Source organism: Equus quagga, chromosome 12, assembly GCF_021613505.1.
Source record: "Equus quagga isolate Etosha38 chromosome 12, UCLA_HA_Equagga_1.0, whole genome shotgun sequence".
Classification (NCBI taxonomy): Eukaryota; Metazoa; Chordata; class Mammalia; order Perissodactyla; family Equidae; genus Equus; species Equus quagga.
Window position 1 is genome coordinate 62,775,348 of NC_060278.1, and position 15,777 is coordinate 62,791,124.

Here is a 15,777-nt window from a genome sequence, read left to right on the forward strand (position 1 = left end):
CTTACTATTTCTACTCGTCCTCCTACTGTTCCTCTTAAGAAATCCCCTTTTAGCCAGCGACTTCCAAGCTTCTGTGAGTAAGTCTATTATAGACGTAACACCCCAAACTCGTATGCCCAGGCGCTGCAGAGCCTGGAGCACTTGGGTCACTACAGATGAAGGGTCTGGAGCCCTGTGACACGTCCGCCCCCAGCACCACCTATCCCTCGCCTTGCTTGCTCCAGCCCACAGCCACACATGGGCCATGTCAACCTCCTGTCCACTGTCCTCTCCCAGGTCTTCAGGCTCTTCCTCCTCACTCCTCTCTACCAGCTCCCCTGCGGCCTCCACAGCATCAGCCCAGCTTCCAAGCCTCCAGCTCCCAAACACACAACGTTCAAACCACTCTCTGCAACCAGCACTGCCAGAGACACACATAGCCACCTCGTCTGATCCAAACGCTATCCACAAGAGCACACACACAGCCACCTCAGCTGTCTAAACGCTGTCCACAAAAGCTGCCTCGTCTGGTTCGAATGCCGTCCACACCCAATTTGAAGGCCAGCACTTATGAAACACCTGCTGTGTGCCAAGCACCATGTTCTAGCCTCAAACCCCTCACACCTGCAGACAGCAGTGCCTTCCCACCTGGCCTCACCTGCAGGTGTAAAACGATGCTCCTTAAAAGGGTTATTGTCAGTAACCATATACCTGGGAGCTCTACACCTTCTGTTCCATAAACCTGATACTTCTGCTCCTTTCTCCTCCCACTTGCACAAAAGTAAACAAATAGCATGAAGGAAAAACCACCTTTGGAACACACGAGGTCTAAGTTAACTTAAGGAGACTACACCACCTATAACGCCAGCATACAATTCCACAGAAACCCAAGTATGTCAGGTTTTTTTTTAAGGAAAAAGAAGTCTGATATTTTTTCTTTTTTAAAGAAAAAGAGCCTAATTATTATTATTTTTTTTAGTGGTCATCTTTTCTAAGGACAGTTTACATCCTAGACCGCACAACTGACAAAGCATCTGCAATACAACAGCTTTGGAAGACTGTCCATGTGGTACCATTTTTCCCCACCTAAGCCGAAGAGCAAGCCCAGCCACGCAGTAGTCACCTGTGTGCACCCACCAGCCCTGGGGAAAAGCACCCTCAGGACAAACAGCCTTCAACTGGGAAGGGGCACGAGGAAACTTCCTGGGTAATCAAAATGTTCTATTTCTTGATCTGGGTGAGGACATAGAAATATATAAACCATTATGAAAATGAACTCAATAAAATTAAAGGAAAAATGGACACAGAGCACTTACCGAAATTCAAGAAAATCAGTTTGGCCTGTATCCCAGGACACAGTTTGATGAGAAACGGAATGGCAAAGTACAACCCCAAAACAAAGAGCAGTATCTTCCTCAGTCGGAACCACAGGCCCTTTCGCCTGCAAGAGGAAAGAGATGACCAGGTCACAGGCAGTGGCACACGTGTGCTCTAGTTTATTAACAGTTGTGATCAACATCATTAACCAAGACCCACACACGCTTTTTCCCCACAACAATATTGCCAATAACAAGTGTGGCCTCCCACATGCTTTTGTTAAAATAATTATTTTAGTCTTTTAATTTGAGCTTAGAACTCTATTCGTGGGGGAGGGGTAAAATTTTTTTCCTGGAAGGCAAAAAAACAGTCTTGCTGATTTCCTACGCTTGCCCTGGGATGAGAACACAGCACAGGTATCAGATCCTCAGAAAGCGCCCAACCTGATGTCAGACCATAGCTGCAACTTCATCTCAGAAGAGAGCGGCTGCCTCTGGGCCTCATGATTGCTCTCCTGCAAGCCAGCCACAGGAGTGGGTTACCCATGAGCGACGAGCTCCTGGTAGAAAGCACGTACATCAACAGAACCTGCCCAACAAGATTCTAGGAGGGAGCAGGGGGCTGAAAGCAAAGACTGTGGCTGTCACTGCGTCCTTGCATTTTCGAGTCCCTTATGGCACCACCCACTGGAGGCCCCTTCTCCACGCACCTCAGGCCAGGTCACCATCCCAGGGTCTCAAGACCCTCTCATAATCCCTAACCAGCTCCAAGACTTCCTCATCCTCTTCCTGGTTCCCTTTCAAAAAGGCCCCTAGCCCAGAGATTCTCAAACTTCTTGGACTAAAGGCCTCTCTACAACTAAAAAATTGAAGACCCCAAAGAATGTCTGTTTATATGGTTTATATTTATTACTATTTGTTATTTGAGAAGTTAAAACAAAGATATTTAAAAAATATCTATTAATGCATCTAATAATAAAAAACCCATTACATGTTAATATAATTAACATTCACTATTTTAAAAAATGATTGTATTTTCCAACACAAAAACTTTTAGTGAGAAGAGTAGCATTTTTTAATAAATTTCTTTAAGCCATGCAAGCTTAACAGAAGACAGATGGACTCTCCTTCTGTTTCTATATTCAGTCTGTTGGGATACCACCCATCCTGGAGCACCTGGAAAACACAGTGCTCCACGAGAGAATGAGAGTGGACATAGCAAATCACATCTTTGAGTCATTATGAAAACTGTCTTGACCTTATGGACACTCTGAAAGGATCTTGGGGACTCCCACGACCTTCCGGAGCAACCTTGGGAACTGCTTTCCTATCATATCAAGTCTAAACCTCATATCAAGGGACTGTTTCCAAGAAAATATTTAAGATGGTTTTAAAAATATACCTGGAACTGCCGACACATGCAACAATACAGATGAATCGCAAATGCATTATGCTAAATTAAATAAGACAGTCTCAAAAGACTACATACTGTATGATTCCATTTATCTAAAATTCTAGAAAAGGCAAAACTATAGGGACAGAAAAACAGAATAGTGGTTGCTGGGAGGTGGGGACAGAGGGAGGAGATTGTAAGGGGCACAGGGAACTTTTGGAGTGATGAAAATATTTCTATCTTGATTGTGTTAAACAATTGCAGACACTGTGGTAAATTTTAAGAAATGTAAATAATACCTCAATAAAGCTGATGACAAACATGCACATCTGATAATGGAATTCGTCCACTCATTCACCCGGTTTACTCAGGGTCATTACTGAGCACCCAGCACTCTTCAGGCGGTGGACAGTAAGGGCAGCAAAGGAGGGCATCTACATCCGTGCCCTGTTCTCAGCTCAGTGAGGCAGACACAAGGGCTCTGAGAGAGGCATCTGGTGCAGGGTAATCTGACTTAGTCTGAGCTGCCAGGGAAGGGGTCACGGGGAGAAAACACTAAGTTAGGAATACAGGAGTTAACTAGATGATGTGGGAAAACAGTTTAAAATGGCATCTTAAATTTCATGCACAATCTGCCCTTTCAATGAGGAAAGGCGCATAATACTGTGGTTAAAGGTGACGGCTCCGAAGTTGGATGATCTGATACCAACATCCAAGCTACCACTTACTAGCTGTGCAATCTTGGGCAAGTTACTTAACATCTCTGAGCCTTGGTTTCCTTCCTGCATGGTGAGCATAAAAATGGTGCCTCCTTTGCGGGGCTCTGGGAACGATTACACATAATAATGTAGATAGAACGTGCACACGAGTCCCTGGCACCAGGTCCACAATGTATCTCAGCTGGCATCACGATCTTTTTCTTCTGTTGGAGCAAAGAGCAGGGTCTGGGCACAGTGAATGTCCCTGAAAAGTGGGAAGTTGAGCGTAATGTGAGAGGTCCGAAGAGGCCAAGAAGGATTCGGGACTTTATTCTGAGAGAAAACAGAGAGCCCATCAAAAAGGAAATAGCCTGCAGTCAGAGGCAGGACCACCAAACGCTGGACGCAAAGCTTGTGTGTGGGTCTCTGTCTCAACCACCGTGGCCACTCCTGTATCCCCCCAAAACTAGCTCACTCACCTGCAGCGCCCACATAAACCTCTGCCCTACTGTAAGGTGTTCAGACAGCCTGCAAGTTCACGCCCCGAGAGAAAGGAAAGCAGACGTGCACACAAAGACTTGTTTGACAGTATTCATGGGAGCCTGGCCTATGACAGCCAGACACCGAGACAACCACAACGTCCAGACGGCTGACTGGGCAAAGAAACCACGGTGTGTCCTCAGCACGGAACACTGCACAGCAATAAAAAGCAGTCAACTATCGATACGCGCAACCACATGGATGAATCTCAAAATAACTACTGAGGGGAAGCAGCCAACGAGATGGCCAGATCACAGCAGACTCTTGCTTTGATATATTAGTTCACCTCAAGAGTATTCCTAGTCATTAGTAAAGTCAGTATTTTCTTTTCTGGGCTATTTCAAAGTGAGGCTTCTCCCATAAACGGTGGCTTTTCACCTTCTTTATATTTTGAAATAGTTTATATAAGATGGGAATTATCTGTTTCTTCCAAAGTTAAAAGAATTTTTGAAGAAGCAAGAAAACAACATCTAGGGAAAACTTTTTAATTTTCTTCGTCTCTTAAGTAATTGTTACCTACTTCTTGTGACAATTTAGTTAACATTCTCAGAAATTCCCTTAGTTGCAATCTTCACTTATTTCTGGTAGTACTGCTATCGACATAGTTGCTCCTTGCTAGAGCCATTCACTGTGCTTGGTCACTGACAAGACTGAATGCATCCCGCACAGCTGAGGGACAGCGTCGCCTCCATCTAGTGCCCGCATGCGGCCTGGTATCATCACAGAGGTCCACCTTTCTCCACACTTCACACATCCATGTGCAAAGGAGCAATTTTTGGCAAAGCCTGTACATGATTCAGTGTGCTTTTCTCTAAAGGTTACTCATATTATCAGCATCATAAACAAACAGCCAGAATCACCTGTCATGAAATAGAAGGGAACTGTAAAAATGAACACAATGGATGAACTGAGAGCCCAGCAACTGCACTCGGGCATTTACTCCAGAGAAATGAAGGCTTATTTTTATGCAGGAATTTGTACACGACTGTCTATAGCAGCTGTGTTCGTAACAGACATGACCCAGACGGCTTTCAACAGGTAAATGGATAAACTGTGGTGCACACAGACCATGAAACACTGCTCCACAACAGAAAGGAATAACCTACTGATCATGTGACAAGCTGGATGAACCTGGGAATTTTGCTGAGTCAAAAAAGTCCATCAAGAGGGGGCGGAGCAAAATGGCGGGGCGAGCTGACCCGGGATTCTCTCCCCTCCAAAATACAACAAAAGATTGGAAGAACTGAATTTCAGAGAATAAACATAATGCCAGCTTGTTAGAGACCTACAATACCAAGAAGGCAGAGATCATAAACTTTGCTTATACCTTCGGAGGCAGTGGAACGGTAGGAGAGAACATCACTCCCTCCCCTAGAGTCTGCGATCGTTGCGGCGTGGGTCGGGAAGGAGCGGGGGAGGGGCTGTGCCAACGGGGGATCATCCAGGACTCCTGCCGCTGATTCAGTGGAGACCCGCTGACGGGGGGAAAGCTTCCGTCCACGGGGACCCCATAAATCAAGGGCCTTGGGAGACCAGAGAACAGAACTGATCTGAACCCAGACCGGCGCATGTGAGTAACAGCCCCTCCCCCCTAACAAAGCCAGTGGGCGCAGCCATCTTGCCCGAAGGCGGAGAGCTAACACGCCGCTCTTGACCCCCATCTAGTGGCGACAGGCTGTAACTGCAACTGAATTCTACTACCATGCGAAAAAACCGCTCCTCTACCATCCAGCAATTTATAAAAGCCCCAGACCAGAAGGAAAACAATAAAAACACAGAATTAAGTCCCGAGGACTTGGAATCAGGTAAACTAAGTGATAATGAATTCAGAGCAGCTATAATCAAAAAACTCAATGAGGTAGAGAGAAAGATAGAGAAACAAGCCAAGTTCTGGAGTTACTTCACATAAGAGATTGAAATCATAAAGAAGAATCAAACAGAATTACTTGAGATGAAAAACACAATGGACCAGATAAAACAGAATACAGATTCCCTGAATGCCCGTGTAGACAACCTAGAGGAGAAAATCAGCATAATCGAGGACAGACAGGCTGAATGGCGCCAGACAGAGGAAGAAAGAGAACTAAGAATGAAAAAAAATGAGGAAAATCTCCGAGAGATAATGGATTCAATGAGGAGTAAGAACATAAGGATCATAGGAATTCCTGAGAATATGGAAAAGGAAAATGGAGCAGAAAGTGTGCTTAATGAAATTATTGAAGAGAATTTCCCAAATCTAGGGATCAACGGAGAAATGTGTGTAGAGGAGGATTTTAGATCTCCTAGATTTGTCAATGTAAAAAGACCCACCACAAGGCACATAATAGTAAAGTTGGCAAATAGGAATGATAAGGAAAGAATACTCAGGGAAGTAAGAAAAAAAAAGAGAATAACCTATAAAGGAGCCCCTATCAGACTGTCAGCAGATTTCTCTACAGAAACCCTACAAGCTAGGAGAGAATGGAGTGATATATTCAAAGCTTTAAAGGAGAAAAACCTTCAGCCAAGAATACTCTATCCAGCAAGAATTTCCTTCAGATATGAGGGACAAATTAAATCTTTTCCAGACAAACAAAAGTTAAGGGAATTTGTAACTAAAAGCCCTCCACTACAAGAAATCCTCAAGAAGGCTCTCATACTTGAAAAAAGAAAAAAGGGAGAAAGGGGACACAATCCACAGACTAGGGAGACCGATGGATAGAACCAGAACAGGATAGCAAATATTGAACTATAGCATTAGGGTAAAAATAAGGAAACTACCAAAACAAGGACGATCTTAGCACTCTAACTACAAATTAATAAGACGAGTTGGAATAAAAAATGAAAATAATTATTTAGGAGGGGAAGAGCAAAGGGTCTAAATCAGTATTGGTCGAGTAAGTAAGAGATCACCAGAGAGCAGACTATATTATACACGAGATTCTAAATACAAACTTCAAGGTAGACACTAAAATAAAGTACAGAACAGAGTCACAAATCATAGATAAGGAAAAATCTAAGAAACCCAGCATAAGAAACTGCAGTATTAAATGGGTAGTCTAAAGCACACAGGAAAAGAAACACAGGAAAACAAGATAATGAGCGACAGATTGACAGCATTAAGTCCACATGCATCAATAATCACTCTCAATGTGAACGGATTGAACTCTCCAATAAAAAGACACAGAGTGGCAAAATGGATTAAAGAACAAGATCCAACAATTTGTTGCCTCCAGGAAACACACCTCAGCCCCAAGGACAAACACAGACTCAGGGTGAAGGGGTGGAGGACAATACTTCAAGCAAATAGCAAGGAAAAAAAGGCAGGTGTTGCAATTCTCATATCAGACTAAGTGGATTTCAAAATAAGACAGGTAAAGAGAGACACAGAGGGACAATATATAATGATCAAAGGGACACTTCATCAAGAAGAAATAACACTTATAAATATCTATGCACCCAACACAGGAGCACCAAGATTCATAAAGCAACTATTAACAGACCTAAAGGAAGATGTTAAGAACAACACGATAATAGTAGGGGACCTCAACACCCCACTCACATCAATGGACAGATCATCCAGACAGAAAATCAACAAGGAAATAGTGGAGCTGAATGAAACACTAAAACAATTGGACTTAATAGACATATATAGATCACTCCACCCTGAAGGAGCTGAATACACATTCTTCTCAAGCGCACATGGAACTATTCTCTAGGATAGACCATATGTTGGGAAACAAGGCAAGCCTCTACAAATTTAAAAAAATTGAAATAATAACAAGCATCTTCTCAGATCATAGTGCTATAAGGCTAGAAATTAATTACAAGAAAAAAGCTGAGAAAGGCACAAAGATGTGGAGACTAAACAACACACTACTGAACAAGCAATGGATCATTGAAGAAATTAAAGAAGAAATAAAAAAATACCTGGAAACAAATGAAAATGATAGCATGCCATACCAACTCATATGGGATACAGCAAAAGCTGTATTAAGAGGAAAATTCATCGCAATACAGGCACATCTTAACAAACAAGAAAAATCCCAAATAAGCAACCTTAAAGCACACCTAACTGAACTAGAGAGAAAAGAACAAATGAAGCCCAAAGTCAGCAGAAGCAGAGAAATAATAAAAATCAGAGCAGAAATAAATACTATTGAAACGAAAAAGGCAGTAGAAAGGATCAATGAGACAAAGAGCTGGTTTTTTGAGAAGATAAATAAAATTGACAAACCACTAGCCAGACTTACAAAGAAAAAAAGGGAGAAAGCTCAAATAAACAAAATCAGAAATGAGCGAGGAGAAATAACAACAGACTCTGCAGAAATACAACAGATTATAAGAGAATACTACAAAGAACTATATGCCAACAGAATGGATAACCTAGAGGAAATGGATAAATTCCTGGACTCCTACAATCTCCCAAAGCTCACTCAAGAAGAGGCAGACAATTTGAACAGACCAATCACAAGGAAAGAGATTGAAACAGCAATCAAAAACATCCCAAAGAATAAAACCCCAGGACTAGATGGCTTTCCTGGGGAATTCTACCAAACTTTCAGAGAGGATTTAATACCTATCATTTTCAAGCTCTTCCAAAAAATTAGGGAAGATGGAACACTTCCTAACACATTCTATGAGGCCAACATCACGCTGATACCAAAACCTGACAAGGACAACACGAAAAAAGAGAACTACAGGCCAATATCACTGATGAACATAGATGCAAAAATTCTAAACAAAATTTTGGCAACCAGAATTCAGCAATTCATCAAAAGGATCATACATCAGGATCAGGTGGGATTCATACCAGGGACACAGAGATGGTTCAACATCTGCAAATCAATCAACGTGATACACCACATCAACAAACTGAGGAATAAAAACCACATGATCATCTCAATAGATGCAGAGAAGGCATTTGACAAGATCCAACAGCCATTTATGATAAAAACTCTGAACAAAATGGGCAAAGAAGGAAACTACCTCAACATAATAAAGGCCATATACGACAGACCCATAGCCAACATCATACTCAATGGGCAAAAACTGAACCCCATCCCCCTGAAAACAGGAACGAGACAAGGATGCCCTCTATCACCACTCTTATTTAACATAGTACTGGAAGTCCTGGCCAGAGAAATCAGGCAAGAAAAAGGAATAAAAGGAATCCAAATAGGGAGGGAAGAAGTGAAACTCTCGCTGTTTGCAGACGACATGATCTTATATATAGAAAACCCCAAAGAATCCATTGGAAAACTGTTAGAAGTAATCAACAACTACAGCAAAGTTGCAGGGTATAAAATCAATTTGCATAAATCAGTAGCATTTCTATACTCCAGTAATGAACCAACAGAAAAAGAACTCAAGAATACAATACCATTTACAATCGCAACAAAGAATAAAACACCTTGGGGTAAATTTAACTAAGGAAGTGAAGGACCTATATAACGAAAATTACAAGGCCTTTCTGAGAGAATTGGATGACGACATAAGGAGATGGAAAGACATTCCATGTACCTGGATTGGAAGAATAAACATAGTTAAAAATGTCCATTCTACCTAAAGCAATCTACAGATTCAACGCCATCCCAATCAGAATCCCAAGGACATTCTTTACAGAATTAGAACAAAGAATCCTAAAATTCATATGGGGCAACAAAAGACCCCGAATTTCTAAAGCAATCCTGAGAAAAAAGAACAAAACGGGAGGCATCACAATCCCTGACTTCAAAACATACTACAAAGCTAGAGTAATCAAAACAGCATGGTACTGGTACAAAAACAGGTGCACAGATCAATGGAACAGAATTGAAAGCCCAGAAATAAAACCACACATCTATGGACAGCTTATCTTTGACAAAGGAGCTGAGGGCATACAATGGAGAAAAGAAAGTCTTTTCAACACATGGTGCTGGGAAAACTGGAAAGCCACATGTAAAAGAATGAAAATTGACCATTCTTTTTCACCATTCACCAAAATAAACTCAAAATGGATCAAAGACCTAAAGGTGAGACCTGAAACCATAAGGCTTCTGGAAGAAAACATAGGCAGTACACTCTTTGACATCAGTATTAAAAGGATCTTTTCGGACACCATGGCTTCTCAGAGAAGGGAAACAATAGAAAGAATAAACAAATGGGACCTCATCAGATTAAAGAGCTTCTTCAAGGCAAATGAAAACAGGATTGAAACAAAAAAACAACCCACTAACTGGGAAAAAATATTTGCAAGTCATATATCTGACAAAGGCTTAATATCCTTAATATATAAAGACCTCTCGCAACTCAACCACAAAACATCAAACAACCCAATCAAAAAATGGGCTGGAGACATGAACAGACATTTCTCCAAAGAAGATATACTGATGGCCAATAGGCAAATGAAAAGATGCTCATCATCGCTGATCATCAGGGAAATGCAAATCAAAACTACACTAAGATATCACCTTACACCCGTTAGAATGACAAAAATATCTAAAACTAATAGCAACAAATGTTGGAGAGGTTGCGGAGAAAAAGGAACCCTCATACACTGCTGGTGGGAATGCAAACTGGTGCAGCCACTATGGAAAACAGTATGGAGATTCCTCAAAAAACTAAAAATAGAACTACCATACGATCCAGCCATCCCACTACTGGGTATTTATCCAAAGAGCCTGAAGTCAGCAATCCCAAAAGTCCTGTGCACCCCAATGTTTATTGCAGCACTGTTTACAATAGCCAAGACGTGGAAGCAACCTAAGTGCCCATCAACAGACGAATGGATAAAGAAGATGTGGTACATATATACAATGGAATACTACTTAGCTGCAAAAGAGAACAAAATCATTCCATTTGCAATAACATGGATGGACCTTGAGAGAATTACGTTAAGTGAAATAAGCCAGCGAGAGAAAGATAATCTGTGTATGACTCCACTCATATGAGGAATTTAAAACTATGGACCAAGAACAGTTTAGTGGATACCAGGGGAAAGGTGGGGTGGGGAGTGGGCACAAAGGGTGAAGTGGTGCACCTACAACATGACTGACAAACATTAATGTACAATTGAAATTTCACAAGATTGTAACCTATCGATAACTCAACAAAAAAAAAAGTCCATCAATCTCAAAAGGTTACATTTTGTATGAGTCAGTTTATATACTATTCTTGAAATGACAAAATGACGGAGATAAAGAGCAGATTAGTGGTTGCCCGGGCTCACGGAGGGGAGGGAGAGGAGGGTGGCTGTGAAGGGGTGGCTTGAAGGAGCCTGGTGGTGGTGGAGCAGGTGAGTGAGTGCCTTGATGGGGTGGTGGTTCCATGAAGCCACACACGTAATGAAACTGCAGAGCATTATAGACACGCATGTGCGCGCACACGTGTACACGCGCACACACACAATGAGTGCGTTTTAAACTGGTGAAATCTGAATAAGCTCTATGGATTGCATCAATGTCAACTTTCTGGGGTTGGTTTTGTACTATGGTTGTTTAATATGTTATCACTGAGGGAGGCTGGGAGATGGGAGCACTGGACTTCCCCATCCATTTCTGTGCAATGTCCTATGAATCTATAAATATTCCAAACTAAAAAGGTAGGGCCGGCCTGATGGCATGGTGGCTAATTTCGTGTGCTCCATTTTGATGGCCTGGGGTTCATGGGTTCGGATCCTGGGCACAGACCTACACACTGCTCATTAAGCCATGCTGTGGCGGCATCCCACATACAAAACAGAGGAAGATGAGCACAGACGTTAGCTCAGTGACAATCTTTCTCAAGCAAAAAGAGGAAGATTGGCAACAGATGTTAGCTCAGGGCCAATCTTCATCACCAAAAAGAAAGTAAACAAATAAATAAAAAGGTAAAAAGCAAACAAAAACAAATATTGGAAAGAAATCAGTCACTAAATCCAAAAAATAGGAAGTAAACAAAATATAAGTAATCATTAATCATCTGATCAATTTGCTAGACTTCATATGTGATCTCAATCTGTCCAGTAAACATTAGCCCCCTTTTCACAGATTAGGACACCAAGTCCCAAGGAGAAGAGTAACTTGCCCAAGGCCATACCCCAGGACAGGAAGCCTGGAATACTGTGCAGGGGCAGGCCAAGCTGACTCCTGCCTCCATGTTCCTCCCAGCCTACTGAGCCTCCCGCCCCCACCTGAGCCATCTTCATCCTGGCCTCTCTTTCTGGAGAGCTGACCCAAACCAGAGGCAAGAAGCCCAGAGCACCCAACATGCAATCTGGGATTTTCTCTTAAGTGATGACAGATTTTTAGACATTTTTTGATATGGAACTTTTTAACAAATTATTTGAGAAAAGGACAACTTGTACAATTTACAACTTCCTGCAGCTTCCTAGAAGAGCAGACCCTAGAGCAATCCTTGGTTGCACTTGTTGGTAAAGATGTGTGATGGAGGCTAAGAGGAGCCAAGATCTGTATATGAGAGGGATGGGATGGGTAGAAAAGGTGTCTAGGAAAGGCCAACGGGTCTGGAGAAGGATGCTCAGAGCCTGCATCGGAGATGAGGAGGCTGCAGGCTGATATTCAGCCAGTTCCAGGGTGGTACTAGTGAAAGAACAGACAAATAGATCAATGGAACAGAAGAGAGAGCTCAGAAATGGACTCAAATAAATATAATCAACTGATCTTTGACAAAGGTGCAAAGGTAATACAACGGAAAAAAGATAATCTGATTTACAAATGGTGCTGAAAATGGACATCCACATGCAAAACAATGAACCTAGACTCAGACCTACACCCTTCACAAAACTAACTCAAAATGGACCACAGAGCTAAATGTAAAATGCGAAGCTACAAAAATTCCTAGAAGATAACAAGAGACAATCTAGGTGATCCTGGGTATGATGATGACGTTTTAGATATAACACCAAAGGTACAATTCTTAAAAGAAATAATTGATAAGCTAGATTCCATTAAAACTTAAAACTTCTCCTCTGCCAAAGACAGTGTCAAGAGAATGAGAAGACATGCCATAGACTGGGAGAAAATATTTGCAAAAGACACATCTGATAAAGGACTATTATCTGAAATATACAAAGGACTCTTAAAACTCATTAATGAGGGGCCGGCCTGGTGGTGTAGTAGTAAAGTTCAACGCACTCAGCTTTCGTAGCCTGGGTTCGCAGGTTTGGATCCCCAGTGCGGACCTACACCACTCACCAAATCATGCTGTAGTGGCAGCCCACATACAAAATAGAGGAATACATGGTAGCTCAGGGCCAATCTTCCTCAAGCAAAAAGAGGAAGACTGGCAACAGGTGTTAGCTCAGGGCCAATCTTCTTCACAAAAAAACAAGAAAAGAAACCTTCAACAATGAGAAAACCAACCACCCAGTTAAAAAAATTGGCAAGGGGCCGGCCTAGTGGTGCAGTGGTTAAGTTCACACGTTCCACTTCTTGGTGGCCCAGGGTTTGCTGGTTCGGATTCTGGGTGCGGACACGGCACCACTTGGCAAGCTATGCTGTGGTAGGTGTCCCACATATAAAGTAGAGGAAGATGGGCACGATGTTAGCTCAGGGCCAGGCTTCCTCAGCAAAAAAGAGGAGGTACACTTAAAAGTGGTTACAATGCCCAATTTTATGTTATGTATATTTTATCCCAATTAAAGAAAAATCAAATTCAGGGAACACAATAAAAGATTAATGTAATATGCCACATAGATTTTACTCCAGGAGCATAAAGATCAGCCAGAGTCACAAGGCGTAGTCAGAGAATAAAGGAGAGGTGCTAAAAAGGTTAATAAAGTTCAACATGCAGTCCCAATAATAAACACTTAACAGAATAGGAATAGAGGACATTCCCTTAGATGATAACATTCATACCTATCTCACACCAGTAACCAAAACCAAGCGGCACTTAGGGGTAAAAGACTATACAGAGATAGGATGTTCAGTACCATCAGCGTGATTTAACACTATTCTGGAAGTATAATTTAAAATAGTAAGGTAAGAGAAAATACCGAGTATAACTATAAAAACTGGAAGAGAATACTACCTAAACCAATCTACAGATTCAATGCAATCCCAATTAGAATCCCAATGACATTCTTCACAGAAATAGAAGACAGAATCCTAAAATTCAAATGGGTCAGCAAAAGACTCCAAAGAGCTAAAGCACTCCTGAGAAACAAGAACACAGCTGGAGGCATCAGGATCCCTGACTTCAACATATACTACAAAGCTATCATAATCAAAACAGCACAGTACTGGTATAAAAACAGGTGCACAGATCAATGGAACAGAACTGAAAGCCCAGAAATAAAACCACACACCTACAGACAGCTAATCTTCAACGAAGGTGCCAAGAGCATATAATGGAGAAAGGAAAGTCTCCTCAACAAACGGTGTTGGGAAAACTGGACAGCCACATGCAAAATAATGAAAGTAGACCATTCTCTTATGCCATTCACAAAAATAAACTCAAAATGGATCAAAGACTTAAAGGTAAGACCTGAAACCGTTAAGACTTCTAGAAGAAAATATAAGCAGTACACTCTTTGACATCAGTCTTAAAAGGATCTTTTTGGACACCCTCTTTTCTCAGACAAGGGAAACAAAAGAACAACAAGTGGGACTTCATCAGATTAAAGAGCTTCTACAAGGCAAGGGAAACCAGGATTGAAATGAAAAGATAATCCACCAACTGAGAAAAAAATATTTGCAAATCATATATCCAACAAGGGGTTAATCTCCACAATATATAAAGAACTCACACAACTCAACAACAAAAAAATCAAACAAACTGATCAAAAAATGAGCAGAGGATATGAACAGACATTTCCCCAAAGAAGACATATGGATGGCCAATAGGCACATGAAAAGATGCTCAACATCACTGATTATCAAATGCAAATCAAAACTATACTATGATACCACCTTACACCCAATAGAATGCCTATAATCACCAAGACAAAAAAGAACAAATTCCTTCTGCTGTTAGGAATGCAAACTGGTTCAGCCACTATGGAAAACAGTATGGAGATTTCTCAAAAAACTAAAAATAGAAATACCATATGACCCAGCCACCCACTGCTGGGCATCTATCCAAAGAACTTGAAATCAGCAATTCAAAGAGACTTATGCACCACTATATTCACTGCAGTGCTATTCACAATAGCCAAGAGATGGAAGCAACCCAGGTACCCACTGACTGATGATTGGATAAAGAAGATATGGCATATATATACATACATATATATATATATATATATATACACACACACACACACACACACAATGGAATACTACTCAGCCATAAAAATGACAAAATCGTCCCATTCACAACAACATAGATGGACCTTGAGGGTATAATGTTAAGTGAAATAAGCCAGACAGAGAAAGACAAACACCATATGATTTCACTCATATGTGGAAGATAAACAAACACATGGACAAAGAGAACAGATTAGTAGTTACCCGGGGAGAAGGGGGTGGGGGGTGGGCACAAAGGGTGAAGGGGCACACCTATAAGATGACTGACAAATAATAATGTACAACTGAAATTTCACATTGTAAACTATCATAACCTCAATTTTAAAAAAAGAGAAAAGAAAAAGAAAATTGGAAAAGATAGCTCATAGTTGTCTATCTATATTAAAATACTCACGAGACTCAACTGAAAACCTAAAACATTAATGCTTCAGAAAATGACCAGTTACCAAATAAATTCCATTAGCTTTCCTACATACCAGGATTTACAAGTTAAAATATGCATCGAGAAAAGGTCCACATCACAACAGAAAACAATTTTTTAATTTCCCAAGAATCATCTTAACAAGAAATTAGAAATCTAGGGAACTTTGGTCAGGAATATGATGTAAGATTTGGTATAATGATGAAACGGTATGTTCTTTTGT

At 41.3% G+C, this 15,777-nt stretch overlaps 1 protein-coding gene across 1 annotated transcript in view; it reads right to left on the reverse strand.

Moving 5' to 3' along the window:
• ABHD12 (abhydrolase domain containing 12, lysophospholipase) overlaps positions 1–15,777 on the reverse strand; it is an 84,939-nt gene that overhangs the window by 23,616 nt on the left and 45,546 nt on the right. The window contains exon 2 of the mRNA XM_046678433.1: positions 1,296–1,420. Within this exon, the coding sequence (XP_046534389.1) occupies positions 1,296–1,420 (125 nt within the window). The remainder of the gene's footprint in view (positions 1–1,295; positions 1,421–15,777) is intronic.